Here is a 16,729-nt window from a genome sequence, read left to right as displayed (position 1 = left end):
AAAACCTGATAAAGTGCCCTAATGGCTGACCTTAACATGAAAAAAAAAAGCAATGAAATGCCGTCTAGGGTGTCCCTATGTGGAGAAAACATGATAAAGTGCCCTCTAGGGTACCCTTCCAGTGATGAAAACGAGATACAGTGCCCTATAGGCTGCCCTCTGTGCAAGAGAATTAGATGAAGTGCCTTCTAGGTGTTCCTATGTGCAAGAACATGTGACCTCTAGGGTGCTTCTGGAGTAGAAAAAACATGTGTCCCCTTCACTACCATTCCCTTACTTCTGCACATCCTCTCCAAGAAAGCTCTGTCTCTAGACCGCATGTCTTTGGGGTTCTGTGTAGGTGTAGCTTTTATGACTCCACTAGAAATCTGCAGTTGAACTCTCTCTCCCTCTGACCACAGCCTTCTCATTTTGCATATCACTATGTCGCCATCTGCTGTTCACTTAAGATAATAATAATAATAATAATAATAATAATAATAATAATAATAATAGGCAATTGTTTTTCAAATTAAATTAACAAACCAGTATTAGTTGAATATAAAGAATTTATTTACAGCAAAATATTTCCAGATTCAGAAAGCTAGTTCCTAAAGATGTGTGCATGTGTAAATAATTGTGTAATCTGTGTAGTTGGTGCAGTAAACATGAAGTGTGTGTCTGTATGTTATTGATATAGAATATAATTGTGTAGAATGTGTGGTAATTGGAGAACTCTGGCTCTGTTCAGTCTTTTTTGGCCTAAGGAACGACGAATGCACAACCGGCTCATTTGTGAAAGAGACCGTGGACCTACAACATGAGACACAGGCAATAAATTAGACAATTCAGGCAATTATTAGTTTTAGTAATATAGATTTGCTGTTTAGTGCTACTGTAATAATGATTTTGTGTATGTTTTCTTGCCTGCTGTCTGCAGTAGATGCTGGATACCGTTATCTGTAGCCAGGTCCAGAGGTGTCTTGCCTTCTGAATTCCTACATTTCACATCAGCCCCATGTTCAAGCAACAGTGCCACCTCCTTGGATCCACCCACTCGAACTGCAGCATGCAGTGGTGTGTCAAGGCCACGCCCACACTGCACATCAGCACCTAAGTCAATATGATACAGTAGTCATAAATTACATATTGTAATAATAGAATACTATACTTAATTGCATAAGACAATAGCTTCCATTTTAAGACTGAGATAACTGTGTGTCTAGAACATCATTCGTACAGAAACAGTTTTATATAATCCCAGGATAAGTCTGTATTACAAATAAATTAATCAATCAAATTGCATCTGTGTTATCACGTGAAATACTTTAAAGCCATAATTTTACTCTCAAACATTTTGTGTCAGCTGTACTGTGTGTGAGGTGATACTAAGTTATGTGTTTATAAAGAAAGTGATTCTGGCTTCCAGATGGCTGCCTCTACTGGCTGCTTTTAGCTATGTTATATCCTTTTGTCCATTTTTACAGATAATATTTTCATAGAGTGTAAAAAAACTTGTAAACAAGTGTATTTAAGATTACATAACCCAAAGTTGTTCAAGGCAAATGTGTGATGATTAAGCAATGTAACAGGCTTATTATTATTTATAAGCAACATTTTCTCAAGTGCAGAACTACACCAACCAGTATTGGAAGATCAACTGTCTGATGTATCTAAATCTCAGAAAACCAAATAACGAACAATTAGGATCATAAATATAGTTAAAAGTCTGATTTTTAGTGGTTGTGTTTCCAGGGTCCGAAGAATCTATACCTGTGTGTGTGTGTGTGTGTGAGTAAATGTGTGTTTATACTGACCCAAGATCAGAAGCCTCTGTACACACTCTGTGCTCCTGGTTTCACATGCACAGTAAAGCGGTGTGCCTGCTTCATCCAGCTCCATATCAGCATCCATCCCATAAGACAGCAGCAACTCCACACAAGCTGTGTGACCTGAAATATAATCACACACTCGTTCACATGATGTACTTAAAGAAACGTTTTAGTGTAGTTAATTCCAGTCCCTGCTGTTCTATCTAGCAAGTTTGTCAGCACTGAGTTAGTCTGTCAGTCAATCATCATCCAGGATGAACTTAAAATGAATATGACATAGGCTGCCTTGACCAGTCATTATCCCCATTGTACTTACACTCTGACAGAAAAGAACAGACTTGAAACCTCACTATGGCAAGCCAGAGGAGAAACCTTTAGCTGTATATGTTTTACGTACATTACATGTGAGTAGTAGCACAATGTGCTTAATAAACTGAAGTTCTTATTGTAACCTGGGACTGAAGCTCAGCTAGTAGACTTGTAAGTTATGTTTATGTGGTTGTATATTAACATGTTAAGTATGTTCTAGTATTGTTAAATGTTTTACAATTAATTTGTATTTTAGGTCTTAGAGAATACAGTAAAAAAAATACTGAAAAGCATATCTCAAAATGTCTTTCTTTCCTATGTTTATTATCATTATTTGTTATATAATGAGATTAAGAGTTTGCTTCATAAAAAAATTACTTTCTAATTGTCTCAGAATTTCAGTAATATAAATTTGAAATAGCCTTCAAGTGTATGGCTTGTTGAATTGTAAATGTAGATTATAGCAGTTTAGAGTGTTGGTAGCTGGACTGTCGAAACTTTGATGTGCCATCTTAAAACAGACCTTCACCCACATAAGACTAACGTCACACTGTTATATGCCTGTAATTGTATTGTGGACAGTAATAGCAGTGATATGAACAATGGGAGCAGTAATAATATGTAGTTATGTGAATAAACACACCTTGCTTTGCAGCAACGTGGATGGGTGAATTACGCAGATGAGCTGGGTGATGGACAGAGCTATGCTTTAGAAGGACCTGGAGGAGGGCAGTGTTACCACTGAGGCATGAATTGAAGAGAGGCGTGGCTCCGTCGACAGACACAGCATTAGCCTGAGGGAAGATGCACGCACAGATAATAACCTACATGCACATCCTTTATTTATGACTAGGAAATATTCAGGTAGTTCAGGACATACATCAGCTCCATGTTCCAGCAGCAGTTTAGCACAGGCAAAATGGCCCCCTAGACAGGCCTCATGTAAGGGAGTGATGCCATCGAGCGTGGCCACACCAACATGCATCCCCTGTGCAAACACAAGCATTGGACCACTGTTAAATACATTACTTACAAGAGTTTTCTTGTAGAAAATTCACAGTTGACATCACTTATGTGATGTGAATTAACAGACAAATGCTTTCTGAGATTTAGAGGTTTGCTTTGTGTGCGTCATTTTCTACCTGAGATAGTAGTTTCTTAAGTGAGAGTAGCCGGCCCTGCAAAGCTGCATCATGGAGAGGAGTTCTGTCTGCACAAGAACCTTAAACACACAAACACACACTTTCGACTTACTATGTTTGTGAGAGGCTTCCATTATTAATGCAGCTAATTAATGCTATGCCTACACCTAGTCATAACCCTAACCAAAGGAAATCATTTGGCTCTTTCAGATGTTTTTTAATTAAGCTGTTGTTTTTGTGAAAGAAACCATTTTCATCATGAGAATCATCCAAAAGTCCCAAAAGACATTTGGTCTGAACCAAGATATTAACACACACCCATAAACACTATAACATTCAACTTGCTTATCCAAAGTCCCACTGTCCACAAACCAAGGGAGGAAATAAAAAACATTTAGATCTACAGATGTACAGTAAAAGATCAAACTCACCTTCCATGAGTGTGTTACACACCCATCCTCCATAGACCCGAAAAACTTGCTGCCACGGTTCATTCCAAACACACACCTCAGCATGGGCAGCAGCCATCCTTCAGACTTATTAAAAAGGCTCACAACAACTTGTGTCCTGCAGAAACAATGATCTAATATGTTCAGTTTAGTGAGACCGTGTTTGCCAGCATTATATGTCCTTGACTATATCACACACTCCCCCCTACAAAACTGTACCTCCCACCAGTTATCATGCAAATACACACATCAGCCTCCCCCAAAGGAGCACAGATCTTCTACATAATAATGTGACATAGATTCACACACACCCTCACACCTTCACACACACACACACACACACACACATATGTAAAAACATATTGAAGAATGTGATCTCTGCTTCCTGGTGAAAGAAAGGTTTTCAAACACACACACACACACAAACACACACACACACACACACATGTAAAAACACGTAGAATGTGCTCTCTGCTTCCTAGTGAAAGAAAGGTTTTCAAGCACACACACACACTCAAATCACCTACTGCACAAATGTAAATTAGATTTTTAGCAGAATAAAGCAACGGTTCACTCAAATATGAACTAGACACTTTAAGTTTTTCTTATAGACTTGGTCATTTATATGGCTTTAAATCTATTTACATAAACATTAAAACGATTCACTACCCAGACTATGGCCAAGTTTAAAGAAAATGTGTGAATTGTGTGTGTGTGTGTGTGTGTGGAAGCATTTACACAAGGTGAGAACGGTGTGTAAATGAGGCTCCTCTGTTCAGCCTTGAATGGAGAATGTCTGTATTATCAGACATGTTTGGGTTTTACTGAAGTCCTGAATGTCACACCCTGGCCATTATCTTTCAAACTAACTAACTAAACTTCTCTCTGCTAACTATATGAACATTATTTGTTTATTTTGCATGATCTTACTTGTAGTCTCCACTATCTATTATACAAATTGTTTTATGTAAATTCTGCACCACATTGCAAAATTATGACTGTGCAGTTAGAGAATTAGCATGTACCCAAAACAAAACATACACTTAAACGTCTTTGTTGGTGTCTAGATTACAAAGATAAAAGACACAATATCAAGTCACTGCATTATTTTAAATTATACTATACATAACCGCAGCCCAGTAATTTTTTTTACAGTAGTAAGTATGTGGTTCCTTTAAAACTCAAATCAAACATTTTCACAAATGTTATATTCATAAATGACCACTGTGAGCAAGTCCAGTAAAGGACAGCACCCGTTAGCTTTTACATTATGTTTAATGAATTTAAACAAAAAGAACAGGGACATTTTCAGTCATGTTTGGATCTAAACACATTGGTAGGCTAACAATCACTTAGAGGTGGTTTTGTGCACATAGCTGTACAGAAAAATACAAAAAGAACAGGATGATAAACTAAGTTTCAAATTTCATGTACCATTTAAAAAGTGGGGATAACATTAACTCCTTACTGAGTTAGCAGGTAACTGCATTCATAGAAAAAGCCTCTTAACACTTTATACATATTAAACAGGTTTGACTTATTTCAAGTTAATTAATCTTGCTTTATAAAATGCAAACTATATACATTTAATTTAAAAAAAAGAACATTTTTGCTATCATTTTATCAGTTAATGAAAATTACTACACAGTCTGGATTTAACAGTCAATACAAAGATCAAATTTTAAATTAAAACCCAATAAGTATGTCAGTGTTGCAGTTTCGTCCTATATAATCACTAAATTATAGTGGTGATTAAACTGGTGGAAATGTGAAAACAGTGTCAGTTCCTGTAGCCTGAGTGAACCACATTAATGCACTTTAATACCAAAGAATATTTACACTAATTCTGCTCTTGTGAAGAACTCTGGTGACCAGACAGTACAGTCCTGCTGTCTTCTGTGTGTGTGCATGTGTGTGTGTAAGGGTAAATGTGACTTTTCATTTTCCTAGATCAGACTGCTGCTGCTTTAACATTTCTTTTAACTAGTCACTGCCAGGGGATGTCAAAAGTCTGTGCCTCCTGCTCCTCCCACTTGTTGAAACGATGGAAACTTTGAGCAAATTTAGTAGTGATGGGGAGTCTGATTAAAATTTCCAGGCTGGTTCTTTCCAACTAAGTAATAAATATACAGTAAAATCAACAAAAGTGAGTGTGTAAGCTTGTACTGTAGGTTGTCCACAGCTTAACTGCATTCTCAGTTTTTTACCTACGATTACTAAGGGATTTGTTCAATAATTTTCCATTTTTTTGCGTTGTATCGTATTCAGTCAACTCATCCTTTACAACACACTTTCATCCTAGCCTAACACACTGTAGTGGTTTATGGGATCAGCTTGTGTTTGTTGTTTGTTGTTTTTTGAATTTTGAGAGGAACATGACAGAAACTGATTTGCAAATCAGTTCATCAAAAACTACCATTTTTGGATTAGCACATCCACCAGAAGGTTTTCAAGTTTTTGGTTCCTTTAGAAATAACCTGGATAATGTGGCTAGAAGTGACTCACTGTGGCATGGAGGAGAAACTAGTACTTATTAATGCAATACTTTTTGCTTTGCAAAAAAGTGAGAGTCAGTATTGCATTTCTTTGAAGGTGAAAGGCCTATGTCCCTTCCTGGTCCTCGGGTATTCCATTCTGTTATCTGTCTAAAATTCTGACTGATGTAATTATTGTATGATATCTGTTCATGTCTCCACATTTTCAGGATTGTCCCTAAAACTACCCATATCATTCTCTACTTTAGCTTTTCCCCTCCAGTCAGACAAATATCTCACACCTTCTTCCAAATATCCTAAAGATTACTCTGTAGTCCCATCTGACACTTCCTTCATTTATATTATTATTTTTGTATGATCGAATTAAGTAAAATCTTGTTCACTACATCACACTGCTCTCCAGTGGGCTGCATACTTAATGACATAATGAGCTTTAAAAAGAAAAAAAGAAAAGAAAAAAAGAGCATCAGTTCATCCGGCAATGGCTGGCTATGATCTTCACTGTCATTGTAGTATTGTCAGGAATCCAAGGATTTGGGTCCCTCACGCACCCAAACTTAGGAGGGCCTTGACCCCTGGGTAGGGCTATGCCCCAGCCGAGCAAGGAGTTGGGCAGACACCCTCAGCCGGGTAGGGAGGCAGGCCAACATCCAAAGTGGGGCAAGGAGGGTGGGAGACGGCTCCAGCTAGGTCTGGAGCCCCCCTCAGAAAATTCCCCGAGGAGGCACATGTTATAGTGCCAAGCCGTGAGTTGGTCCAGAAGGGCCCGCATGCACCGAAGCATATCTGCTGCATCCGTGTTTAGGCGAAGCATTCTGTCAGGAATCCAAAGAGTCAGATGCATTTACAGAATTCTTTAATAATACAACATAAGAATAAAGAAAGACTGAAAAAGAACCCGAAAAATGGAACAACTAAAACAAGGGACTAGACTATGGCAAGGCAAGGAATACAATACTGAGCATGAAAACAAAAACCACGCACAGTGCAAATACGTAATGTCATAACAGCCACATTACCAACTATACACACACAATGCTTTGCAACTAAGGAGGGAAACACAAGAAGACAACAAAAGAAGAATTTCAAAAATTGAGTATGGGTGCCCTCGGTGGTCTGGGGGCGAATTGTCCATTGTGGACATGACAGGTAGGGGTTGCTGACAGGACCTCATTGACCCCATTTATCGCAATCTCATCATCTTGCAATGGAGCCATGGAAAACTCCATTTTTATTCTCAGTGGCTCTCAGGAAGGAGCTGCAGCTTGCCTTTTTTTTGGTTTGACAAATTTCTACAACTGCTATCAATGGCTTTTAATTGGTGGTAGTTTGCAAATGAAATACTGATTCATTTTCTGCAGTAGCTTCTAAATTATTATGAGATTTAACTGCATCATTTCTTTTGTAGCACTAAGACACTAAGATAGGAGAAATTTCTTGAAGTTTTTATGGGAGTCAGGGAGTCTAGCTCACATTCTACAAAAGGTCTTTTTTATCTGCTGTGTTATTTGCTATCATTGAATGGTGTAACAAGACTACCACATTCATATCATCACACACAAATAACAGGCATCTGCATGAGACAGCTTTTGCTAGCTATTTTTCTTTTAAACTTGGTAAGGAACATCTTCATCATCACTGCTCTCACTTCTTCCATCATCTTTACTGTCAACAGTATTTTTGGGAATTTGGGCAGCTTTACCATAATAACCTTGGCTTGAGTTTGCCTTTTGGGGCCTAACAGTAGTTTTGAGCGATAGAGAGCTCTGTGCAACTGAAAAAACAACCCAATTTGGGAACCCAGTGCTGCAACCATTATAGACTAAGCCTAAGCCAGCATGGCTTGTTTTGACCGAGCTGATTTGCATTAGGGTTTTGACCCAGAAATATGAGTTGAATTTTTAACTCTACTTGTGGGTAAAATGACTACATTGCAAAGCTGGGTTGAAAAACTAAACTAGGTTTCTGGGGCATTTTATGGCCCCACATTGGGGGTCATTTTTTATTTGAGTGTAATCTTATGTAATATTTGGGGTTATTATACTTTAACTTGCCAGCCAAACAGAGGCTGCAAGAACTATTGAAAAAGTATTGAAATGTATTAGCTGTCAAGAATAACAAAAAAACACTCATGAATCTAACCAGTGTACAAGAAATAGAAAATCACCAAGACACAGTTAAAAGGAATACTCCAGCATTTTTTCTGACACATCTCTATCTAACACATTTTGACTCATTTTCCCATACCAAAAGCAGAATGAAAAGCCTGTTTAGTCCAAACTATATTGAAAGTGAAAAGGAATGTTGTAAAAATGTTATAAAAGTGATAAGTTATAAAAATGAACAGTGAACATGATTTATTTAAAGAGGAAATGCTCCTGGAACGTTCCTTTTGTTGATTGTAAAACTACATTCCTTTTAACTTTCATGGCCAATAATATCAATGTACAGTGGTGCTTGAAAGTTTGTGAACCCTTTGGAATTTTCTATATTTCTGCATAGATATGACCTAAAACATCATTAGATTTTCAGACAAGTCCTAAAAGTAGATAAAGAGAACTCAATTAAACAAATGAGACAAAATTATACTATATATATAATATTATACTTGATCATTTATTTATTGAAGAAAATGATCCAATAGTACATATCCGTGAGTGGAAAAAATTTTTGTGAACCTTTGCTTTCTGTATCTGGTGTGACCCCCTTGTGCAGCAATAACTGCACAAGGGTTATTGTCTTGCTGCATGACCCACTCTCTCTTGAGATTCAGTTCACAGACAGATGTCCTGACATTTTCCTTTAGAATTCACTGGCATAATTCAGAATTGATTGTTCCATCAGTGATGACAAGCTGTCCTGGCCCAAGATAGCCAAAACAGGCCCAAACCACGATACTACCACCACCATGTTTCATGGATGGTATAAGGTTTTTATGCTGGAATGCAGTGTTTTCCTTTCTCCAAACATAACGTTTCTCATTTAAACCAAAAAGTTATATTTTGGTATCGTCCATCCACAAAACATTTTTCCAATAGGCTTCTGGCTTGTCCACGTGATCTTTAGCAAACTGCAGATGGGAAGGAATGTTCTTTTTGGAGAGCAGTAGCTTTCTCCTTGCAACATTGCCATGCACACCAGCACATTAGTGTTCTCCTGATGGTGGACTCATGAACATTAATATTAGCCAATGTGAGAGAGGCCTTTATTTGCTTAGAAGTTACCCTGTGTTCCTTTGTGACCTCGCAGACTATTACACGTCTTGCTCTTGGAGTGATCTTTGTTGGTCAACCACTCCTGGGGAGGGGAACAATGGTCTTGAATTTCCTCTATTTGTACACAATTTGGGGATTGGTGGAGTCCAAACTCTTTAGAGATGGTCTTGTAACCTTTTCCAGTCTGATGAGCATCAACAACTCTTTTTCTGAGGACAACAGAAATCTCCTTTGTTCGTGCCATGATACACTTCCACAGACATGTGTTGTGAAGATTAGACTTTGGGAGATCCCTGTTCTTTAAATAAAACAGGGTGCTCACTCACATCTGTTTGCCATCCCATTGATTGAAAACGCCTGACTCTCATTTCACCTTCAAATGAACTGCTAATCCTAGAGCTGTACATACTTTTGCCACTCATAGATATGTAATATTGGATCATTTTCCTAAAAAATAAATGAGCAAGTATAATATTTTAGTCTCATTTATTTAATTGTGTTCTCTCTATTTATTTAATTGGGTTTCTCTTTTCTAATTTTAGGACTGAAAATCTGATGATGTTTTAGGTCATATTTATGCAGATATATGGGAAATTCTAAATATGGGAAATTCACAAACTTTCAAGCACTAGTGTATGCCTCCTAATCCTTCTATTTCCTAGCCAATAAAAAATCCCTTGAGATACATCAGCTAGTTTACAGAATTATATAGCAATGCATATGGGTTTTGATGTATTCTTTCTGCCTGCTGCTAACTCTCTGGATCTCCTGGAATATTTATTCTGTTGTTCCTTTCTGTTCAGTTTCACATTTACCTCTTGTTGTCACTTTGTTGTGGTAATATTTTTGGGTTTTTCTGGGGGCACGGTGGCTTAGTAGTTAGAATGTTTGCCTCACATCTCCAGGGTTCGAGATTCCCGACTCCGCCCTGTGTGCGTGGAGTATGCATGTTCTCTCTTCCTTGTTCTGGTTTCCTCCCCCAGTCCAAAGACATGTAGTAGGCTGATTGGCATCTCTAAATTGTTCGTAGTTAGTCAATGGGTATGTGCGTGATTGCACCCTGTGATGGATTGGCACCCCATCCAGGGTGTGCCCTGAGTCCCCTGGGATAGGCTCCATGCTCCCTGCAAACCTGTGTATGATAAGCTGGATGAAAGGGTTTGCCACCTTTGCTGGATAAGATCTGCAATTTCAGATTCACTGTGTCTTTCTTGGTTTGTAACTTTGTGAGATTTTACTTTGTGAGACTTCTCTGTGACAGTTATTGTTGATATATACACAGACCAGCTTTCCAAGTGTTACTGGACAGTGCTGCTATCCTGTCCATTCAAAGAACTAGCCAAGTGGCCACATCTGCAGTGCAGCCACTGAGCCAGAATGACAGAAATAATTAAAGAAAAAAAAAGACAAAACAAAAGAAAATTAATTTTAACATCAAAGAAAAAATATCATTCCCTGAGTGTGAAGAAAACATCTTCAAAATCACTAGATAAATTTAATAGTCATACTGTTTCTTATATAAAACCCCTCCTATTAAGGAAGTGCTGAGCCTGAGACAGCTGCTGTCCTTTGAAATATTAAGTCCTTGGACCTACGAAGCTGTGTGTTTGACATGAAACAAACCTATAACCAGGGTGACACACTCTACTAAAAATGAATGTGTAAGAATTTGGACTGCAGAGAAGCAAAAAAAAAAAAAAAAAAAAAAAAGAAAAAAAAAAAGAAAAAGAAAATGGCATCCAAGTTCTCAGAGGAGGAGTTGTCCTGTCCTGTGTGCTGTGAAATCTTTAAGGATCCTGTTTTTCTGCACTGCAGTCACAGTGTGTGTAAAGTGTGTTTGCAGCAGTTCTGGGAGACCAAAGGATCCAGAGAATGTCCTGTTTGTAGGAGGAAGTCGTCTATGGGATATCCTCCACTGAACTTGGCTTTAAAGAACTTGTGTGATAGGTTTTTACAGGAGGGAAATCAGACAACTTCATCAGCGTCTGAAACAGTCTGCAGTCTGCACAGTGAGAAACTCAAACTTTTCTGTCTGGACGATCAACAGCCGGTGTGTGTGGTGTGTCAGACTTCAAGAAAACACACCAACCACAAATTCTGCCCCATTGACGAGACCGTAACAGATTGTAAGGTAAAATGTTTAAAATGTTACATATATAATATATTGCATATGACTAGATTTTGTTTTAAATAGAAATTCAGTAGAAACCTACAAATGTGAAAATGCCTTTATTAGCCTAAGTTTATGGAAATATATGTTTCATAAACTTTAGAGCTAAATGACCATTGTACAAATTGTTGTGGTCCATACTATACAATAATTAGAAATGGAAACCCATTTAGCTAAATCTGACCATTAGAATCAGAACAAGAATTCTAATGGTCACTTATAAACTCCTCTTTTATCAGGAAAGCCTTTAAAAAATACATGGCATTTTTGAGCTGATGCTAGAAATGTTACCAAATTTTACCACTGAAAGAAAATGCCTATAATACTTCCAAACTATGAAAACAGAGACAGAGTGTAAAAGATTTCCATTTTATTAGTAATGTCGAATGCTTAGATACTTAATAAATTAAAAAAGTGGACTTGGCCCATTCAGATAGCTCCAGGTACTTTCTGGAATGAGGAAAACAACTTTTGGGCTCCTTGATAGAAAACTCTGGGGAAACCCCCTAGCCACTCACCATCACATGACAAGGAACTTGCTACTATAATTCACTCAAGATTGCAGTATATCTGTAGAATGTGATGCTAATGTTACCACTTGTATTGTTATGGGCTTTTTATCTGATTTGTGAGGCTGAGAAGATTCCTGGTGTAGATACTAATTGATGCCTTGCTTGTCCTGTCAGAGAACTGATCAAATTCCTTCATGGCAAGTTTTTTACATTTTTGTAATTCATTTTGTGACATGAATGCAAATAAATTACACAATTATAAAAGCTTTTGAATAATTTTCATTTCATTGTATTTATCAGGTATATAAAACTGTTACAAGTGCATTGTAATATAAAGTGTGGGTTTGACACCTTATATCTTTCAAATGACATAGTGAACATTGTACAGTTATATGCTCTCAGTGAGCAGAGATGTTGATCTGAGAAAACAGGGTGTAAAATAAGGGCTGAAACACAGAGTCTGCCTGCAGTATGTTGATTTGTTTCAGGAGGAGCTCAAAACTGTACTGAAGTCCCTACAGGAGAAACTGAAGATCTTTAAAGACTGTAAACTGAACTAGAGTCAGACTGCAGAACATATAAAGGTTAGAATCAGTAACATGGGTTTGATTTTCTAATCATATTTTGCATCATTGCATAATCAGTTATATTTCATTTATTTTCCTCATCACTGCAGATTCAGGCCCAACACACAGAGCGGCAGATTAAGGAGGAGTTTGAGAAGCTTCACCAGTTTCTACGAGATGAAGAGGCAGCCAGGATCACTGCACTGAGAGAGGAAGAGGAGCAGAAGAGTCAGATGATGGAGGAGAAGATTGAGAAGCTGAGCAGAGACATATCATCTCTTTCAGACACAATCAGAGCCATAGAAGAGGAGATGAGAGCTGAAGACGTCTCGTTCTTACAAGTGAGGATCATTTAGTCAGTACTTATATTGTGAGAAAGTAAAACTTCTTGCCATCAGAAACTTCACATTTCAGTCGTGTAAAAATGTAAATCATATCCACTGATATTTGATTTGTTGTTTTACAGAACTACAAGGCCACAGTGAAAAGGTGAGTGATGTGGTTCCTGTCTCTCTTTCTTATCTATTTCTCATCTCTGTTTAGGGGAAGATGCCAAGATGGTCCAAAGCTGAATCTCTGTATGGTCTCAAATTATCAGTAATATGAAAGTGATGAAAGTGAATATGAAGTTATTTTTTAATCAAAAAAAAAAAAAAAAAAGACGAATTAGATGACAGTTTTATATATATATATATATATATATATATATATATATATATATATATATATATATATATATATGTATATATATATATATATATTACTCATATTATCCTTTCCATTTATAGTTAGGAAATTGTATATAATTATAAATAAAAAAAAAAACATGATTTATATTACATAAAGCAGTCTTTCTGACTAATTAGAGTAAAACAGCAGTTGACCATCCATAGAGCCAACACCACACCCCACTGCACATGCCCGATCCAAACCCACAGCAACACTGACTCCTGAATGTTTTTGCAGAGCTCAGTGCACACTGCAGCATCCAGAGGAGCTTTCAGGAGCACTGATCCATGTGGCAAAACATCTGGCCAACCTGAAGTTCAGAGTCTGGGAGAAGATGCAGGACACTGTCCAATACAGTAAGAGTCTTCCCCTCTCTTTCTGTTTGTGTGTGTATGAGTGTATCAGTATCAGCTTGTCCATACCAACAGGTGTAAATTCTGTTGAAATACTAATTATCTATTTTGAGTGACCAAAGATTTTTAAAAAAATCTGACATATTCATGTCCAAATAGTCATTTGGTTTGCTCACGTTTCTAGATGTTGCAGGATCATCTAGAAAGCCAGCATGGTCCCTGGCCAATGTAGCATCCATAGAGTTATTATTGCAAAATGGGAACTGCAACAAGTGCTAAAAGAGGCCCACTGGGGGACAAATCACACTGTCCCATGCTCGCTGTCTGCACATTTTCAGTCAGAGAGGAGGAGCAGATGGCAGAACAGCTAATTACAGGGTTGTCAGGTCATGATTTTTACAAACTGAGCTAGTTTAAAAATATTCAGCAGCTGTCACAATCTTGTTTTATAGCAAATAATGAGAATTAAATTCTAATAAATGTCCACAAACAATCATACAGTAAGCGCATACAGTTTGTCTGTGATGGGAACCATTTCTATTGCAAGATATATTGCAAGGATTGGGAGAGGGGAAGGGGATTTATCCATACATCAGACATGTGTGTTCAACACAGGGACCTTGTTTCCCATGCAAAAGCATTTATACTAGTGGTCTCAAACTTTTGGACTCCACTGTACATATATATGCTGTATATAACTCTCTTGTGTCTTCTTTTACAGCACCCATAACTCCCCAACACTGCAGATCCTTTTCTCATTCTGTCTGATGATCTGACCAGTGTGAGACGCAGCGACAACATACAAAAGCTTCCTGATAATCCAGAGAGTTTTGATGATTGCTTGTGTATCCTGGGCTCTGAGGGCTTTAACTCAGGGAGACAGTTCTGGGATGATGAAGTTGGAGATTGCACAGTCTGGTTTGTGGGTGTGATGACAGAATCGGCTCAGAGGAAGGGAGATGTATTCTCCAGATATGGAGTCTGGTGTGTGTGGTATAAGAACAGTCAATATGCAGCATGTTCTACACCGCATCCAGACACTCGCCTCTCCGTAGCACAGAAACTCCAGAGGATCAGAGTGCAGCTGGACTGGGACAGAGGAAAGCTGTCATTCTCTGAATCTCTCACTAATACACACATACGCACTTTCACACACAGATTTACTGAGCAATTACTGCCATTTCTAGTTGTTGGTTGTAAAATACCTCCTATGAAAGTCCTCCCACTTCAGTGCTCTGTAAGAGTGAATTAATTCAGCTGAACCAGGTATTATTTTTAATTAAACCTTCTTGATTAAATGATTGATATTCATTGCAAAGGTCCTCCTTTATACTATATACAGTACAGTTCATAAACATTAGATTTAGGTCTTGCTCATTGTAGAACTGCACAGTAAGATGTATATTTGTTGATTAAAGCTTTTAATCAATTAAAGCCTTGGAGACTTGTGTAGGGTATTAGTGAGAAAACTGCAAAACTTGGATAAAGCTGGCTATGTGTTATGTGTGAAACTGTGCAGTGGAGAAGTTTCTCTGCACCAGCAGTTTCTGGTTCTGCATAGATCAAATGGACTTAAATGTCAATCCTGCATTAGATAACCATACACAGTTTAAAATACAATTTAGGGTGCAATCACTTTCTTTACACTGATAATTTAATAAAGATGTAAAATAATTATAATGGTCTCAAATTAGATTGTTTATCAAGAAGATCTCTGTTTATCAAGATGAGAGAAAAAGTTTTTTTCTCATAAAAAAAAAAAACCTGGATGGAAAAGAAAAACACTATGCTAATGCACTTCTACTGACCAGATATTTTGGTGATGTAAGTCAGTGGTGCACTCAGTGATGGGTGGAATGAACCACAGTCACATGCGTCATTATAAAAGGGTGTGCACACTTCTGCAACCAGGTTATTGTAAGTTTTTTATTTTTCTTTTTTCCCCATAAACCATTTCTATTTGTTTTTCATGTCAATTATGCTGGTTGCTATATCACATTAAAGGTGATCTTGGATTCATTTTTTTACATCACAAAAACTGGTTAACAGGTATGTGCTTTTTATATCCACTGTGTGTCATGTACACTATGTGATCTTTACCAACTATTTACATTTAAAGTGATCTGAACCAGCATATACCACTCGTGGACCAATGAGTTTCTTGAATAGGATACTTAAAATTATGATTATTACCTTCATACATAATGGTATCAGAAACTAAAATAAATTAGATTTTTTTTTTTTTTTTTTTTTGCAGCCCCAGGTCTCCACACATTGTCCAAGGTTAGTTGGGCTTCCCCAATTCATGCTTCGAATTATCATATGGGCAAAAGGCCTGCAGTGTTGGATGTAACTGAAAAAACCTGAGTAGACAGTCCAACACCAAGCAAAGAAAGTTCAACACATCCTGTACTTGCATGTAAAACTACACACCAGGGCACTTATTCTGGGAAAATTCACTCCAGGCCCACAAGAAACAGTACATACTTCCAACCAAGATAATTAGCACAGGGAGATAAGGTCCATGTATTAGTTCCCCTATTTGTATCAATATGTCAGGTGAAGCATGTAACAATCAAAAAAGGCTGAAGCTGTAATTGAAAGTTTCCATGTGGAGGCCTGTTGTACTACCAAATAATATGGTTATATGTAAGCAGTAGAAAAATCTGCAAAGTTTATCTGCCATCACAGAAAACCTGCATTTGGTAGATCAGCCTCAGTTCTACAGGAATGATTTCTGTAATTACCAGCTCAGTTACTGCAGAAGATAAGAAAGAATATTATCACTGGAATCATGGCTCACTCTCTGATTTTAGGGCAGACTAAGCACTTGCTTGCTTACTTCGGGTCCCTGGAGGACTAGTGGTTAGGCCACAGCGCTCTCACCACTACAGCCCAGGTTCGATCCCTGCCCAGGGAACCGACCCCAGCCAGTGGGGATGCAGGCAACAATACGCTCTCGGTGCCAGTCCCAAGCC

The 16,729-nt window shown here is 37.8% G+C and overlaps 1 protein-coding gene and 1 pseudogene across 1 annotated transcript; one reads left to right on the top strand and one right to left on the bottom strand.

Annotated features, from left to right (window-relative positions):
- Positions 1-530: 530 nt before the first annotated feature.
- Positions 531-3,971, bottom strand: asb11 (ankyrin repeat and SOCS box containing 11). Its single transcript, XM_026947238.3, has 7 exons — positions 3,694-3,971; positions 3,263-3,342; positions 3,001-3,108; positions 2,764-2,914; positions 1,797-1,931; positions 907-1,092; positions 531-792 (listed from the first exon to the last, which is right to left on the bottom strand). Exons 1-7 carry the CDS (start codon positions 3,788-3,790, stop codon positions 668-670), a joined length of 882 nt encoding a protein of 293 aa, XP_026803039.3. The 5' UTR covers positions 3,791-3,971; the 3' UTR covers positions 531-667.
- A 7,182-nt stretch (positions 3,972-11,153) lies between these two features.
- Positions 11,154-15,698, top strand: LOC113547015 (E3 ubiquitin-protein ligase TRIM35-like; annotated as a pseudogene).
- The last annotated feature ends 1,031 nt before the right edge of the window (positions 15,699-16,729 follow it).

Source organism: Pangasianodon hypophthalmus, chromosome 5 (genome assembly GCF_027358585.1).
Source record: "Pangasianodon hypophthalmus isolate fPanHyp1 chromosome 5, fPanHyp1.pri, whole genome shotgun sequence".
Lineage (NCBI taxonomy): Eukaryota > Metazoa > Chordata > Actinopteri > Siluriformes > Pangasiidae > Pangasianodon > Pangasianodon hypophthalmus.
The sequence above is the reverse complement of the archived record's forward strand: the minus strand, read 5'-3'. Positions and strand labels throughout refer to the sequence as shown.

Excerpts from the sequence above, each read along its gene's own strand:
- asb11 (XM_026947238.3), bottom strand. The coding sequence starts at position 3,790 with ATGGCTGCTGCCCATGCTGAGGTGTGTGTTTGGAATGAACCGTGGCAG. Across the intron at positions 1,932-2,763 it reads CCACGTTGCTGCAAAGCAAG|GTCACACAGCTTGTGTGGAG; the intron begins GTGTGTTTATTC and ends ATTATATTTCAG. Across the intron at positions 793-906 it reads GCATCTACTGCAGACAGCAG|GTCCACGGTCTCTTTCACAA; the intron begins GCAAGAAAACAT and ends CTCATGTTGTAG.